At 39.8% G+C, this 15,345-nt stretch overlaps 1 protein-coding gene across 2 annotated transcripts; it reads right to left on the bottom strand.

Moving 5' to 3' along the window:
- Window positions 1–2,235: 2,235 nt before the first annotated feature.
- On the bottom strand, window positions 2,236–7,304 carry LRRC14B (leucine rich repeat containing 14B). 2 transcript variants are annotated; one of them, XM_076330703.1, is made up of 3 exons: window positions 6,911–7,304; window positions 6,343–6,733; window positions 2,236–4,817 (listed from the first exon to the last, which is right to left on the bottom strand). In XM_076330703.1, exons 1-3 carry the CDS (start codon window positions 7,245–7,247, stop codon window positions 4,172–4,174), a joined length of 1,374 nt encoding a protein of 457 aa, XP_076186818.1. In that variant the 5' UTR covers window positions 7,248–7,304; the 3' UTR covers window positions 2,236–4,171. The 2 variants fall into 2 exon arrangements, with proteins under 2 accessions (XP_076186818.1, XP_076186817.1); XM_076330702.1 differs by having other exon boundaries at window positions 6,343–7,304.
- Window positions 7,305–15,345: the final 8,041 nt, after the last annotated feature.

Here is a 15,345-nt window from a genome sequence, read left to right as displayed (position 1 = left end):
TTAGAAGCCCTTCATAGTTTCCATCACACTATGGAAGCTGGTCAGAGGGCAGACTTGTGTATTTTTTATTTCCCTTCTTATTATTTGTATTTGTTTACAGGCATTTGAAACTGATGGGTAGCTGCCACTTCAGAAATCTTAGAAAAGGCATCATTGAGCATAAATACTACTGGAATATTAGTGAGGCAGTATTGTCAACGGGTCCACTTTTTGTCCTGCATTGTATATTTTGTTGCCTAAGACAGGCAATTTTGAAAACGTGTTAGAATTTTAGCTTTCACAAAAGCATCAAAGGAATTGATCCTCTTTCTTTACTGAACTTTGTGTTTAATGATAATTCTCAAAAATTAAGATTTCTTATAACATAAAACTGTAAGTAACAGAATGGAAATAAAAGATAAAATGAAGTTAAATTTGCTTTTAAAATCTTACAGCATTTTGAGTTCTGGTCCATGATTTTAAATAGCCATAGCTGGCACTATCGATCAACTGCATAGCTCCAGCTTGATACAAATCAGAAAGACAGGGAACACAAGGCAGGATTAAATCAATATCTGGCTGCACTTGCAAAGTATAAGGTAACTTTATATGCTTAGGTAACTGTAGCATTAGTCCTTCTTCTCTAATAGCAGAATGCCAAGTCCCACACACATGGAAAAAGGAAGAAAGAGCAGGCTGAAACCATAATCAGCACTGCTGGGGCAGAAGAGATGCAGGAATCCTTCTGAGAGATGGCACACATCCTTGTTGCAGTAAGCAGGGCAACACCAAAATGCTACAGCTTGGCCTGTATTTAAAACCAACAGTAACAACCATAATTAAGAAAGAAACTCAATAGACAAAAGTAGGATATCTGAGAGCTATGGACAGGCTTTCCACAAAGGAGCACCTGTCACCACAGCAAAGGTAATTGCATAGAGCTGGTCTGAAGTTCTTCAGAACTTGGAACAAGTTGGCTCTAAAGTTGGAAATTGTGTGATTTAAAAGAGGAAAAAATACCTGATTCCATTCCAAAAGGGTAAAAATCCCTCCTCGTCCAAAATATGACATTTTCTCCTAGCAAGTTCTGAGGTAAATACAGTTTTGTGTCAATAAAATACTGTTGTCATGTACTAGCAGTGTTTTATTGTAGTTCAGCCTTTTGGATTCAGTACTATTCAAAGTACTGATATACCTGTTATGCATTTTAGTTAATACTGTATTTCATGAAATAAAATTTTAACATGCAACTGTAAACAATAAAACTTTTGCCTCAATCCTATCAAAATGCATTTTAGAAGATCACAAAACTTTGAAAATGTCTGCATGCTTCTGCAGAGCAGCTGGCTTCCCAGGAACAGGATCCAAATCCTTTCTGCACATGGATCAATGTGTTCCAACTGTTTGTCAGTCATTCACAGCTATTCTGCATGAAGTGATGCATGTGCACCACTTCTATAATGCAACGCACTCCATACTCCAGGCTCAAAGGGAATATTTGAAATAGACATAGGGCTGATCCTCACTGGGCACTAAAACTATGGCCTCTACATACTCCTCCTGGCCCAGAGAGTCATAAATAGCATATATATGTAAAACTGAAAATGGAAGACAGGCAGGAGTTTGTGGGAAACAGAAGGAAGAAATAAAATAAAGGGGTGGACCAAGACTGACTTTAGGCAAGGAGAAAGCAGAGATAGCTGCATAGGCAGCAGTCTTCATAAGGCATCTAAATATTGTGAAATAAGAGCTGATCTATGAACGAGCTGTCTATTTTGTGTGTACTGAAACAGGCAGGGACTGGCTGTTGTAGCACAACATGCTTCCAAAATGGCCAACTTTCACCTCCAGGTACAACCTGTTAGCTAGCCTTGCTGCCAGGGTGGAGGAATCACTACACATAGGTTTGCAGCTACTGTACACAGAATGTCCTCTCCCAGCAACAGGAAGTGCCACTACTCATCCCAAAGGAGTAGATAGATCCTTGGACTAGCTAAATTCAAACCACTTACGTCTGGCTGAGAAGTCATGGGTCAAGTCTAGGATGGAAAGAACGGCAAGGTCAGAGGGAGGGAACGGTAAAGAGTAGAGATGAGGACAAGGGAGCATGTGGAACTCTGTCCAAATATTAGCAAGACCATATGGAACCTAATTCTGGCATTTTTCCAAATCACAGCTGCTTGGCTTGGCAACTTAGATTACTTCTATTTTTTTTTTTTAGCGCTCTGTAAACATAAACAGATCTCATCCATTCACTTTCAATTTTACCATGATATGTTTAATCAGTAAAACATGTTAGAAGGAAGAACATAAGCTAAGAAGACATCAAAAAAAACATTTAAATGCATGCTGTGGAACCTGTAAGCTCTGCTTAGTACTCAGTCCATTAATTTTTTTTTTTTTTTTTTTTTTTTTTTTTGTAAACTAGGTTAGTAGTTGCTTGCATATTCTTATTGTGGATAAACAGAAAGCTTCACAAACCAGCACTGCCTAAATGAAGAAAGTTTCTTCCTTACCCTCAGATGATGAGATCCAGTATTATTTCAAGTAATTTTATCCTTTGTTATCTTAATAATCCTTTTTATTATCTTTTATCCTTTGTTATCTTAATAATGATCTTTAATACTACAATGATAGCTCAACTCCTGCTACAACATTCACTTTCAGTGCTATTTAATCAAGTTTTCATGAACTGTTACAAGTATATTTAATGGCAGAGTGCTGGGCATTAACCTGAATATCTTTTTTTTTTTAATCACCTAGTAGCTAACCCAAGTCTCTAGTCCTACATCAAGCAGTTTGGGCTCTGGTAGAGTTGACAGAGGCTGTTAGCAGAGGTCTCAAATTGGCTGACAATAGGTAAGATTTGCTAATATCTTTCTCTTCGGTCTGTCCGCAGTATTACAGGTGAGAAGCTGAGTAGACTATGACACTTGCCTACTACCCAGGGATTCCTCCCCCATTATAGTACTCTCCCCCGATTTGTTTTGTGGCCCTGCTGCTGCATCCCAACACCCTGTTGGCCCCTTTACCCACGTTCCAACACAGTGTGTGTGGGGGGTCTAGGATTCTGTTTACTCTGTCACTCAAATACATTTCTTGCACTGGAGCTTGCCAAATAAATGTGATTCTTCCAGGCACTGCTTGTAATTCTGTAGCAGAACAATACACAGTCCTGGCAGAAGATGGCAGTATTTTATGCAGATGAACTTCTAGTTACTCAGCAACCCGCCTTGTCCCTTTTCTACATTTTTGAAATTGGCACTGGATTCATTTTTCTATGTGTGTTTTTGAAACTAGTCTTTTTTGCATTACCACTGTCCTAGACTTTAAAACAGCTGAAAGCAGCAGGGTACACTCTACCAGCCAAGAAGCTGATTCAACAAAGGGAGCAGCTTGAGGCACTTACCTGCTGACACCACAAGCGTGGCTGTGCAGCACGGTCCTGGTATGCCTTTGTAAAATACACCTTGCAAGAGCTTCAGCAGAATCCTTATAGGCTGCTTTATATTGCTGGGGGAAATGGGGGGAAATCCCCTGCTGTCAGCCAACAATTTGGTTTGCTGGCTCCTCAGTATGGAACTTTACTCCTCACCAGCACAATGTGTTAGACAAACTCTGTAATTCCCCATGCAAAAGGAGGTTTATCATGCTTGCCTCTGCAGAAGAAAGAGAGGCACAGGGACATGAAGGCTGTTATACATCCCCCACTATTGGGAACGTACTGGATAAAACACAGACTGGTGAATTTGGAAGGCCAACAGCAAAAACAAAAGTTGGATTATGGAGCCATAGGTGCAGTCTTTGGGACATCCTGCTGGACTTGGGAAAGGACTTTCCTGGCTTTTCTGTAGGGCTACAAGCCTCACTGCCAAATCCAGAGGAAACTGTATAAGAAATCAGCCAAGCTTAGACACCTATTGTTTTACTGAGAAACAAAGTGCTTTTGTGTAAAATAATAAGCTATTAAGAATCCTCCCCTCTTTTGAGAGCAAGCAGTGCTTATGCAAGGTGTATGCAATAGATAAAGCATAGCTAAAATACCTCAGATGATCAGAGGCTATTCAAACAGAAGTAAATTCAGCCAAGAAATTAAAGAAAACTCAAGACTGATCAATGAAGGCACAGTTCTAGAGAAGACTAAATTAACTTCTGATTTGACAAAGCATCTCATCACCACTATGTTACACCTTTAACTCATTTTGTTTAGAGAAGTAGTGAACTTTTCTAAAGTCTCTTTGAAGGACTTGATCAAGTAAGCTCCCAGTTCATTTTTTGTCTCCTGAACAGCTGCATCATAACTGCCAAAGAGTGGAGTTGAAGCCTTCACATCCTCCCTATTTGCCTGGAGTAAAATGAGGTTAAGATCCTCTGCTACACTTTCGTATTTTTGATGATCAAATCTGCAGAGACTGGCATCATCGATTGGGTAGGTGATGCCAATAGGGTAGCAGTCCCTTGGAACTGGGAACTCCACATTTTTCAACATTGGCAACTCACAGAGAAATGTGAAAAGGTGTTTAAGTGCTTGGGATGACAGTGGGTTTCCAAGAAACTTAAACTCCTGTAGTTTCTGACAAGGGCTTAAACCTAAAATCAGCATGTTGACATGAGTGTCTTGGATGTTACAGTCCTCCAAGGTGAGACTCCTGAGCACTGAAGAGGAATGGCTGAGAAGTTTAAAGAATATTGATGGGTAAAGGTCAAGTATCTTGTGACCACTCAGGTCCAGGGCTTCTAAGTGATTAGCATGGAAGCTATTGGCTAAATAGGCCATATCAGCATGGTTCAATGAGCAGTTAGGAACATCCAGCATCTTCAGCGGAGTTTTTAGTGGGCTGCAGAATTAAAGAGAAAAAAGTTTTATGGCATAAAACATTGAAAAGCTACATTTACAAATTTTCATACAACTATCCACATTATGAATGCAGCCATCTGCCACATTAATTATTTTTTCCAACCTCTTTTGAGAAACAGAAGCACGTGCTAACAATGACAAGTATATTTTCCTCCTGAAGTCAGTTCCATGAATTAGTTCCTACTTTACATTACTCCAACTGTGTTGTTTTAATGGGGATTAATTTGGTAACATTCTATGTGTCTATTTTGTAACCTGTTATATGTTGTCAGGTGTCTATACTTGCTGAATTAATAGCAGATCATTACTACCATAAAAACATTGGTGACTGCTTCTTGTAGAAAGCTATTATAATTCCAGAGATTTGTATCATTTCCATTAAGGAAGGATTAATTCCAAGATGAAAGCCCATAGATATTGTAACAAGACATCTGCTTTTGTTTCTAGTTTTGTTTCTACTATGTTTTTAAATGCCCAAGAGGTTTACACGTTGTATTGTCCTGGAGTTGCAAAGAAACCTTCTGATGAAGAAGAAGGTTGGAAGAAGTATACATGAGATTATGTGCAAATATTCTGGTTGAATATAAAATAGTTCTGACAGACAAAAATCAAGAGATCCCTTTTCATACATACTAAAGCTTAGTGAGACTTCTGCCATAGACCTCAGCTGGATCAAGGTTAGAAACTTGTAATTTAATTCTATCAATATAAGCAGTGTGTCATTCACAACTTCTAAATGAAATGATTTCTTTGTACAGGAGGAATTTTAGAAAAAGGTGATTTTTCTCAATGACACTTTTGTCTGCCTTTTTTTTAGATGCTCTGAAAAGCATACAGTTACCTTATTTTCTGTTCAAGTATGAACACTGTTCACTGGCAGCTTGTTATCTTTTTGAGAATTGCCAATTTTTCCCAGGAATTCATCATGAATATTCATATATTAGCTTAATTTGCAGTACAGAAAAGCATTAGAACTCTCTTGCCTTGAGATCAACAGACACAACAAACAACTGAAATCAAAGTCTCAAATCAGAGTCTACTATCCCCTTGCCCACCTAAAAATACAGTATCTGTGGAACCATAGTATATTTACTGCCTGTTTTTTAGAGGACAAAAATTCACTAGAGAGCCTAAAAAATACTTGGAATATGACTCAGGTCTTGCACCAAAGGCCAGCCCAGGCTGATTGAGATATAAGCTCAAGAATGCGGCAAATCAAAAATGTCTGGGTGTACCCTTCTCTTATGCAGTAGCCAAAAGTATATTCTCACCATACTCATCAGATGAGCTCTGGAAGAATAATAACAGTCACATCTTCTAAGTGTATTAGATATACATTGTCTTCCAATTCTCCCCAACAAATACTCTTTCCTAGCTTCCTGCTGCCCCTTCTCACACACACCCTGCGATATACTCACTTCCCTTATTCTCAGAGATTCTCAGCTTGCTGATGGCACAAAGGGCTGTTCTTTACAGTTTGATGGAAAGCAGGATGACCAAATTACCTGAGCAGTTTCTGTATTCTTCCTGTGAGTATAGAAAATGGCATACTCAGCTCAGTCAGCTGCGTCATTTCACCCATCTTTTCTCCAATGTTAGTAAGCACCCGTTCATCTGTAGCTGTGAACCTCTGCACATTAAATGTTCGTGCTGGCAAGGTCAAGGACATCAATAGAGGGAAGTGGATACTGTTGAAGAGTATTTCCAAGTGTTCCATTTCCAAGCGAACATTGTGAACTATTTCCAGTTTGCGCAACAAAGAGGGATCAGTGAGCTTTATGATATAGAAGAATTTCTGCAAAGCCAGGTTGTCAGACCTGAATGACACACAGCAGATCTTCAGTGGACAATAGCATTTCTTCAACAGAGCCTGCATTACCAGCTCATAGTTCCTCTCTGTAACAAACAAGTCAATTAGCACATCAACACTGATTTCAAAGGCGCCTGGATTGCACTGTGTTTGTTGCAGGTAAACCAGCAGTTCTAAACAAAGCTTAGAGAGCAGCTGTGTCCTGGCCCACCTGCCCATTGTCTTCTTACACTCACAAAACTGAACTTCAACATCTTTTATACCTGTCAGGTCCACCACTTTCAACCTTTTCACGTAGGGAGAAGGATGATTCAGCACATAGTCTCTCAGTCCTGTCAGACAGCTTTCCAAGCACACTGAGCATGTTCTACAGCTCAGGTCTTCCTGGTAGTCCACAGTAGTTCCCAAAAGTTTTCCCATGTTAAAGTCAACAAGTGGCCAGTTCTGTACCAAGTCATGAATCACTTCCCTTTGCTCCAATAAATAGCTGGCTTTAAAAAGAAGAGGAAAAAGATTATGGGCAACACCGCCGAGACTCTTCCTGGCAAACTCTGCATTTGACACAAATGCTTCAGCACTAATGAATCGGAGAGACTTCATTGTTGCTTTGGACTCCTAGCCGTCATGGAGAGTGACTTCTGTGTAAGATCCTAGTTGCTTATCACCTTCTATTTTTATCTGCAGCTGCTGTTCGCTGCTAATGGAAGCCTTGCTGGGAAGGCAGAGCGAACAGTCACATGCTGATCCTCTGCTTTCTATTTTGGAGCTATACTGTGATTCTGCAGTAATTAACTGTGAGATCTTTAGTCAGAGAGTATTTACTCATTTAAACCCTCATATTTATAACAAAGCTAACTTAGCTAAGTACAGACCACTGCCCAGCAGGAACAGTAAGATCAGGGCAGCACACATACATGAGAATATTTCTGTATCTTTCCTATGCCACACAAAAAGGCACTCAGGGTTCCAACCTAAACATGTAACATGATCTGTATTCCACTTTCTTCCACAAAAGATGATATGCTGTGGATTCACATGCTGGTTTCAATGGGGAAGATTTCTCAGAGTTAATATAGAGCTTCTCTTAAAAACTATAGCCATGAGGAAAAACTGAGGTGCTACAGTCATTGAGCTACACAATGTCCCTCCATTTTGCCCTTCCTATCAGCAAGGAATAGTTAAATACAGTGGCTCCAGTGGAAAAGACAAAAGACTCTAGAAGAGCTCAGAGCCTTGGTGACCAGGACACTTGCCTGTGATAGGAAACTGAGGTTTAAATACAAGACAAGCTGAACAAGACAGAGAAAAACTTGCAGATGATAATACCAAATGTAACATGGAAAAAAGTATTAAATTTACTGTTTCTTTTAAAACAATTATGAAAAAGAGTTGAAGGAAAGAGTCAAACTGTCTTCCCCGGCAAATAAGCAATAACTTTTTTGTATATAGAAGCAGGTACAAATATTTATTTCAGTTTTTCACCTCTACAAATGTTGCTCTATTCTAATAAAAATCTAGGACATTATTAGTGCAGTTTGTCTTGGAGCTTTTGGACCACTGGTCCAAATATACTAGGTAAGCAGATAAAGAGGTCCAAATACACTAAGTAAGCAGATAAAAAGTTGTGTATATACCTTAATAACTAGCTGTTTAAATTTTGAAAGGCAATAAAACTATACTTACAAAAGTTTCAAGCAATTTGTACATTTTTCTTGTCATACAGGGATCAGTTATATGCTGCTGTTTTCAGCATTTACAAAATTGCACAAAATATAGTAATACCTACATTTAACATTTAACTGCTAATTAACAGTTTACTTCCAGAAAGGAATGAAGTTATACACTTTCTTATTGCTTATAGAGAAGGTTTAAAACTCAAGAAACATTTTGTTTCCCATTTTCCTGTTTAAGGCTTTTGTGTTTGAGGGAGGAAAAGAGGAAAGACTGAATTTCTAAAGTTTGATTTTGCCTTATTTTTTTTCTAAGAGACAGTATGCATGACTGCAGAACAGACAGGATCACCAATACTATACGTGAGAATGAATAAAATAAGAGGGTGTTTATTTTTAAAATCATGGTGACATTTCACAATATGCCTAAGCCAACAGAAAATTAGTCTGTGAATCAAAGAAGTACTGGTTTACTGAAGGGTCAGATAAGCAGCAATACTAAAGCATGGAGGGTGGCAGGAAAGTGAAGAAGCGATAGCAGACCACTGAGGCTCCCTTTTCCTTTCCAGGGAAGGAAGTGCTAAACCAGCATGGTTATCTTATCTAATCTCACTCTCAAAAGTGCTATTTAAAATCTCTGTCTTTCAGCTAACAGAGGGAAGTCTCTCCCTTTCATATCTGAGATCATCGGTACCAGGAAAGAACAAGCACTCACATATATCTGAAGTTCAGGTACTTCCCTGACTTTTGCCAGCCCATACATTTTCTCTCCAAAATAGATCTTCATCAGACAACATAACAGGCCAAAAATTAAGCTAGACAGACAACAACCATAGCCACATCACAGCAACTTTGTCAATTAAAACAACCACTTAAACTCAACATTTACATAAACTGGGTTGAAGCCAAACCTTTAATTGAGAATTCTCCCCTGTGTTTAATACTATAAGGGGAAAAACTTGGTCTTGTTGCCAGTCTTAGAAGCACTGGTACTAGGTGATTAGAAAGAGACATGGAGTGTGGAAAGAGGAAAGGATCATGTGTTTTTCTTTTGATGGCAAATACAGTGTCATGAGAGCCTCCAATCTACCCAAACATGACACTCTCAAATAGCAGGGTTGTGAACAGTAACTACAACTCCATCTTCTTTGTCAAAAGGCCTGGCTCTTTCATCAACTGAAGCTGTAACACCCAACCACTTCAGTTATTTCAGAAGGTGCTACATATTGTAACATTGTCTTGTAGGAACAGAATAAATAGGAATTTGTGACATCAGAAAAGAGACCATTAAAAGCCTTTACGTGGGTTTAGTGCCACTTTCTGCAAATTCAGCAATAACAGGTTTTGCTTTCATCCACTTTCTTTAAAAAAGAAAAAAATAATTGAGTGTGAGATGTGTAGATAGGAGGAAGTTGTCAACATTAAGGCCAGCATTTCAGCAAGGCAGGAAATGTATTCAGATAAATCACTAAATTCTTGCCCGTATCGCTCCCCTGAAAAAGAAAAGTGTTGGCACTGTTCAATCTTAAGCACATACAACACAAAGTTAACTGTCTTCTGCAAAGGAAAACGTTAAGATGTCAGCTTGAAAAGTCAAACTGTCTGTCTCAGAACATGCATATAGCTAGTAGGCAAATAACCACCACTTATTCCTAACAGAGTAACCGTAATTGTAGTAAGAGCTAAAATAATTTTCTTCTTTAATCCAAGCTTGAAATGAGAAACAGCACTATATGCAAAATACTGAAATGAATTATCCAAGGCATGATCCCTTAATGCAAATGAACACCTACACCCATCACTCTGACCATTCCTTTAGACAAAGCACAAACTACAGAATTGGGCAAGGCTTCAAGGAAAGGCTTCTCCAAAGTGCCTTTGGGAATTCAGCAAATGCTTGCCATGCAAACTATCATATGTGTTGTAAATATTACAGTGGGCTGAAACCAGCTACCACAGGTCATTTACAATTCCTCCAGTTTACTATCATAAATAGAATGTGGCTTTTCCTTCAGATCAGCTAGAAAAAGTGTGATTGTGCTTCCAGGTGACAAATAGGAATAAGTATGTCATTAATGATCATTTCAGGATTGATATCTCAGAAAGAGGCACAACAGTGATTTTCCCAAACAGCTTGAAGAAAGAATATTCCAGTTCTGTTCCTCTGCATCATACACTGATGATGCAGAAGAACCACCAGAAACTGACAGCTCACTTCTTTGTCTGTTCACCACAAGAGTTTTTCAGTTTTGCACATGGCCTTCAAGGCATCCTGATATGAGAAGAAAAACAGTAAAAATTTTTTATGGCCTAGTCATCATGAGAAAAATGAAGCAACAACTGAATTTCCAGATGAGATAATCTGAAAAAACAAAAAAAGTTCCATTTTTCATACCATCTACTTATTTCAAAACAAATGTACTCTCAGTTACTAGGCTGTTCTTTTCTCTAACAGTACTTATGCAGATTTATTTGGACAAACCAAACAGAATACCACACAAAAATTGATGCCTTGTTTTCATCTACAGCATCATTATGCTCTTTCCTGTAATGCTACCTGAATACAGGCATGTAATGACAGACAATAACTTCAAAATGTGCTACTGGAAACATATTAAAGTGAAGTGGGTTCAGAATGAAAAGGGGAAAAAAAACCCCAAACAAACAGGCAACCTGAAGTCACTAGGTTTAATCCAAGACCATTTTAATGACATAAGAAGGTGGGCAACTATTTACATAAGAAAAATAAAATAGAACCCCAAGTTCACAGTCATTTTTGGTAAAGATGCATATAAATTTCCATTCATTGTGTAATGCACATCACTAAAGATTTTCAAACCTTGACTAGACAGGGCACTGTGCAACGTGATCTAGCTTTGAGATTTGCCCTCCTCCGAGGAGAATGTTGGTCTAGGACCCTCAGAGGTCCCTAATAATCTAAAATATTCTATGATTGCTTAATTCCACAGTTTCATTTTCAGTTTGTGTGACCCACTGAAATGATAGTATAGAAAGCTTGCAGTCTGGCAAGAAAATAGTGTGAGATGAGATGAGATGAGATGAGATGAGATGAGATGAGATGAGATGAGATGAGATGAGATGAGATGAGATGGCTTTTACATTTTCCATTTTGTCTTTGTGGTGACACAAAAATCATTTATCTTCATAAAAAACTCATTTCCAGAAACTATCTTGCCAAGCTCAAACACACAGCTAAGGAAAACAAGACCTTTATGCTCCTACCACAGTCAAAACACTGTAAAAGCAAACAGCAAGTAGAACTCTGCCAGCCCTTACGTCTTTATCCAGGCATTTCTATATGAAAAACTATTTGGCTTCAGCAGTCTGTCTAACCTTGTAAGGGTCTCAACAAATTCCAGTTGCTTCTACCCTGACAGACAAATGCTGAAGAATTCATTCTTCCTAATTCTTACAGCCTGAAAGTATTTGTAAAATATACTCCAAATTCAAGGATCTCTGTATGTGCTTTATTACACACTCAAACGTTTAGGAAATGCTTAGCAGATGACTATGATAAAGTCATACACAGTAACCTAGATGCTATCTGTATTACTGGCTGATAAAGAAGCTGAGTTGTGGCGTTGAAGCAGATGACCCCAAGAGGCCCCTTCCAACCTTTCTGTGATTAACAGCAGCATTGTGCAGCTTACTGACAGAACTAGGAGGAGGCTTGGGAGACAGCATTCTTGGGAGACAGCATCATAACTGTCATGTTCTAAATTTAAGTGCTCACTTTCTCAGGATTCTCTAAGCACAATTATTTAATTGATTTGTGAGTATAGCTAACTTTAAGAAAGTGTACTTGTGGTGGGTTAATCTTGGCTGGCTGCCCTCTCACTCCCCCTCCTCAACAGGACAAGGGGGAGAAAATAAGATGAAAAAGCTTGTGGGTTGACATAAAGACAGGGAGATCACTCACCAAGTACCGTCATGGGCAAAGCAGACTTGACTTGGGGAAAATGAATTTAATTTATTGCCAATTAAAAATAGAGTAGGATGGTGAGAAAAAAAGACAAAACTAAAACCACCTTCCCCCACCCGCTCCTTCTTCCCAGGCTCCACTGCACTCCTTCATTCCTGACTTCTACCTCTTCACCACCTTGAGCAACACAGGGGGAATGGGGGGTTGTGGTCCGTCCATAACAGTTCATCTCTGCTGCTCCTTCCTCCTCACACTTTTCCCCTGCACCAGCATGGGGTCCTTCCCATGGGATACAGTCCTTCACAAACTGTTCTAGGATGGGTTCTCCATGGGCTGCAGTTCTTCAAGAACTGCTCCAGTGTGGGTCTTTTCCACAGGGTACGGTCCTTCAGGACTTCAGGAAAAGACTGCTTCAGTGGCCTGGCGAGCGTGCGTAGTTCCTGCCAGGAGACTGCTCCTGCGTGGGCTCTCCATGGGCATGCGTGGGCAGCTTTCTTTAGCACACATCTGCCTGATGTGATGCTGGATCCTACACGGGCTGCAGTGTGGATATCTACGCTGATGTGGTCCTCCATGGGCTGCAGGAGGACAACCTGCATCACCATGGCCTTCTCCATGGGCTGTAGGGAAATCTCTGCCCAGGCACATGGAGCACCTCCTCCCCCTCCTTCTTCACTGACCTTGGTGTCTGCAGGGTTGTTTCTCCCACTTTTTCTCACTCCTCTCTCTCACAGCTGCTGCACAGTGTTTTTTACCCTTTCTTAAATATGTTAACAGAGAGGCACCACCAATGCTGCTGATGTGCTCAGCTTTGGCCAGTGGCAGGTCCATCTTGGAGCTGGCTGGAACTGGCTCTGTCCAACATGGGGGCAGCTCCCGGTCTCTTCTCACAGAGGCCACTCCTGCAGCACACTCTCCCTGCTACCAAAACCTTGCCATGTAAGCCAAATGCAGTACTATTAACACGTAAATGCAGATTTAGGGAGAGAGGAGGAATAAATCTGCCTATCAGAATAATGTAACCCATCCTATCTTTCCTCCTCCACACAATTGCAACACTGGTTGTTAAATTCTTCTTTCTTGCAGGAAATTTAATGTATAGCTACCACTGGGCAGAGAAATATGAGGCTATGGAACAGTATTTAATCTAATCCATGTTTCTGTTTACACCATTTATACCTGGCTCTGATTCAAGTATGCACACAATTCCTATTCAAATTTGCATACCTGTTTAAAATAGCGTTGTAACTCTCATAATCCCCCCTTTTGCTCCATAGCAAGACAAAGACAGGAAGAAGAAAAAAGAGTGACATGACATTTAAAACAGCAAAATATTTAGTATCTGATTTTACTTTCTCCAAGTACCTTTGAATCAGCTTTCATTTACTGAAAAATGTTCTTGTGCTTAAGCACAAGTTAAGCTGAGAGGAAGATGGAGAAACAACTATTTACCAAATATGCCCAAATCATAGGCAGGCTGTAAGGTCAGCTTCATACAAGCTCAGTCTTAAAACTGTATATATGAAAACCATATCCATATTATACCTCCCACACATAGACTATCTTTTCCAACTAAAAATCTATTGCATTTAGCACACATCCAGAGCAGATGCATAAAAAAATCCCCAGCAGTGTGATGCTTTGTCTATTAGGAACAAGTAACTATAATCAGAAGTTACATTTAACTCTTCTGAAATGAGTAAGCTACACTGTTCATAGAATATCTCAAGTTGGAAGGGACCCATAAGGATCATCGAGTCCAACTCCCCACTCCTCGCAGGACTACCTAAAAAACCTGTTACCCCTGTAGTTCTCATCTGGTATTATAACACTAGCATGTGACTGAAAAGATTGCATCATTATATACTCTGTTTCATGAAAAAGACAAGAACTTAGTATCAGGGCCCTGAGTGTGCTAGTAGGCCTTAATTGCCCTGACCAGCCTCACCTGGAACCTCTACCACACCCTCTGCCCATGGGCCCAGAGGCTCCATTCAAGCTCCATTCTGGGCCCTCGCTCTGTCACTACCGGACAGGTGTGCTGTTCACAGCTTCAGCTACCTTTGTGCCTGTACCCCTATTGATCAGGACCCTGACCTGCAGACTGACTTCCTGGCCTGACCTGGACCTGCCTGTCACTGTGGAGTGCCTGATGGTCTGGACTCTTGACTGACACTGGCTGCTGTCCCTGGGCCCGACTTCTTCCCTTGCTCGGATACTCCAGGACTGGGCTCTAGCTTGCTCCCCTGTCCCTTAGGGAGCAGCTGGCCTTCACTGCTCCCTGACATTGAGTTTGCGTAAAATCAGAAATACTGAAGTTAGATTACTTCATCGCTAAGACATTATGAGATTTAAACGTATTGGGCAGGTAGTTTTAAATGCTAAAATAATTAGCAGTCACAGGACCCTAGAGGTGACACAGACTGACTGACAATAGCATAAATTTGTCACAGGTTGAGATTTGCAATTCAGATGACACAATAGGCAACAGAATTTGTAATTAACTCAAAATGTCAGACTAGAAGAACACATCCTCCTTTGATAATGGGACTTAAATGTTTGAGAAAGCAGTGGCTGACAGACAGCGGGAAATCTCTGCAGTGCTCCAGCTTTTTCAGAAAGTGTTGGCAGTGGAAATCATGGAGTTTCTTGAGGTTCCCAAAGATAATGTTCTTCTCTCGCAAATCCTGAGGTAAAATATTTTTTTCTATTTCTGGAAAATAGTTGATGATATATCCTAAGGATCTTAACATACACCCTTTCTGTTGTGATCATCTCATCCATTATATGCTGTACTTTATTGCTGAAAGACAAACAATTGTTTTAAGCACTGACAGGTTGTTACAAGGTGTAAACAATGAACTCTTTCTGCTTGCATGTTTTATTCATCTCTACACATATTTGATGAAAAATCTGCTGCTCAGCCACCTAAGAATTCTTTTGTCTTGTCAGTTACAACTTTATGATCTTCCTAAATGCAGGTGTTTTTCATGGAGAAAACAGAGGACTGAAGTTGGTCCTATGAAAACTAAATATCAAAAAAAGGAAGAAAGCAAAATGCTTGAATGTGGCTAAGGATACTGTT

The sequence above is a fragment of the Aptenodytes patagonicus genome, chromosome 2 (assembly GCF_965638725.1).
Source record: "Aptenodytes patagonicus chromosome 2, bAptPat1.pri.cur, whole genome shotgun sequence".
NCBI classification, from domain to species: domain Eukaryota; kingdom Metazoa; phylum Chordata; class Aves; order Sphenisciformes; family Spheniscidae; genus Aptenodytes; species Aptenodytes patagonicus.
Note: the sequence above shows the minus strand (reverse complement) of the source record. Positions and strands in the feature narration are given on the sequence as shown.